Source organism: Amphimedon queenslandica, unplaced genomic scaffold (genome assembly GCF_000090795.2).
Source record: "Amphimedon queenslandica unplaced genomic scaffold, v1.1 AMPQUscaffold_12270, whole genome shotgun sequence".
NCBI classification, from domain to species: domain Eukaryota; kingdom Metazoa; phylum Porifera; class Demospongiae; order Haplosclerida; family Niphatidae; genus Amphimedon; species Amphimedon queenslandica.
This window is the reverse complement of record NW_003547492.1, coordinates 1-1,388: the sequence shown is the minus strand read 5'-3', so window position 1 is coordinate 1,388 and position 1,388 is coordinate 1. Positions and strand designations below refer to the sequence as shown.

The following is a 1,388-nucleotide window of genomic DNA, read 5'->3' as shown; positions in this document are numbered from 1 at the left end:
CTAAAATTTAATGGTATTTCAATATATGCAGGTACTCTACAGAAGGTATGCAAATTAATAGTGCCAGACTATTTAAAAAAATATTAGCTGGGGCTTTAATACATAAGTCAGATCTATTATTATTGAATTATATCATAAGGGTATAAAAGGTTTAGATTATAAAATGATGCTGATGGTTCATCGTAAGATGAGGAACAGATTGATGGCAGCTTTTTAGCATAATCAGACAAATCAGCTGAAAAATCATACATTCTGACGGCACCACACTGCCTATGAAAAAAAGAATTTTATAATAAGCATGTACTATAGCACTGCTCTAGTATGAGATTAGATGTATAAGAGTAATTAGGGCATAATGCTGACAAATCATCTTTTTATCAGGAGAAAATGAGGCAGTTGCAGGGCTTCCTATGTTCTTATGTTGTGTATAAAGTTAGAGCTCATTCCAATCAAATTTAGATTTTTTATGAATTTTTAAAGTTACTCAAAATTAGGCCAAAGTCCCTTTGTGCACTAAAAAAACTTACCCCTTATTCAAAAATTCCTGCCTACATTATTACTGTACATTTAGAGTAAAAACTACAAAAGTTAATATTCTTTACTGACAAATACTAACCTTGAATGTTGTGGGCTCCCATTAGTATTGAGAGGTTGAACTGAAGGAATGTGTGCAACAATAAGATACTCATTATCAACCTCACAGAGCGAAACAGAGTGTCTATTAAAAATAAACTAATCACTAAAAAATAATAGAGTTATGTTATTTTTAGTTGTATTTTGTGTTCTATTTGGTTTATTTTTTGTGCCAATGGTTTCTGTGTCATACATGTACATGTACACATACAACATGTAGATTTAAATTGGAATTTCTTATACCTGTATCTCTAAAACATGTACCGTATACGTTCAAATTTTCAAGGGTTCAAAATTTCGTGTTTTCAATGAAATTTGCTCAAAAGTTAATATTCGTGTGAGCTAATTTTCGTGTTCTGGCCATAGTCCACATACAATAGAATGGCATTGGAGGTGGTTTAAATTTCGTGGATTTAAGGTGAGCACGAAAATAATGAAATTTAATACACCTCGAAAATTAAGACGCATACGGTACATATGTAAAACATGTGCGTGTACATGTACTCATTTATTATTACATGTACATGTAAATGTTACGCTAATGTACCTGTCATGTCCTCTCCAAAGTTCTTGTCCTATTCTTAAATCCCATACAGCAACAGTGCCATCACGACTATTATGATAAGATTAATATTATAATTTAATATTCAGAATATTGCTATAACTGTATAGGTACTACTAATGGTATAAAAATAAATTTATGACACCCGGAAATTTTTTTCAACAAAAAATACCGTATAATGCTTTAATTTGGC

The 1,388-nt window shown here is 31.1% G+C and overlaps 1 protein-coding gene across 1 annotated transcript; it reads right to left on the bottom strand.

Annotated features, from left to right (window-relative positions):
* Nucleotide 1: 1 nt before the first annotated feature.
* On the bottom strand, nucleotides 2–1,246 carry LOC109588139 (F-box/WD repeat-containing protein 8-like; the record flags this gene model as incomplete). Its single annotated transcript, XM_020004321.1, has 3 exons — nucleotides 2–270; nucleotides 617–718; nucleotides 1,181–1,246. Coding segments are annotated over 3 exons (319 nt in total), but the record flags the coding sequence as incomplete, so codon positions are not given.
* Between the last annotated feature and the right edge of the window lie 142 nt (nucleotides 1,247–1,388).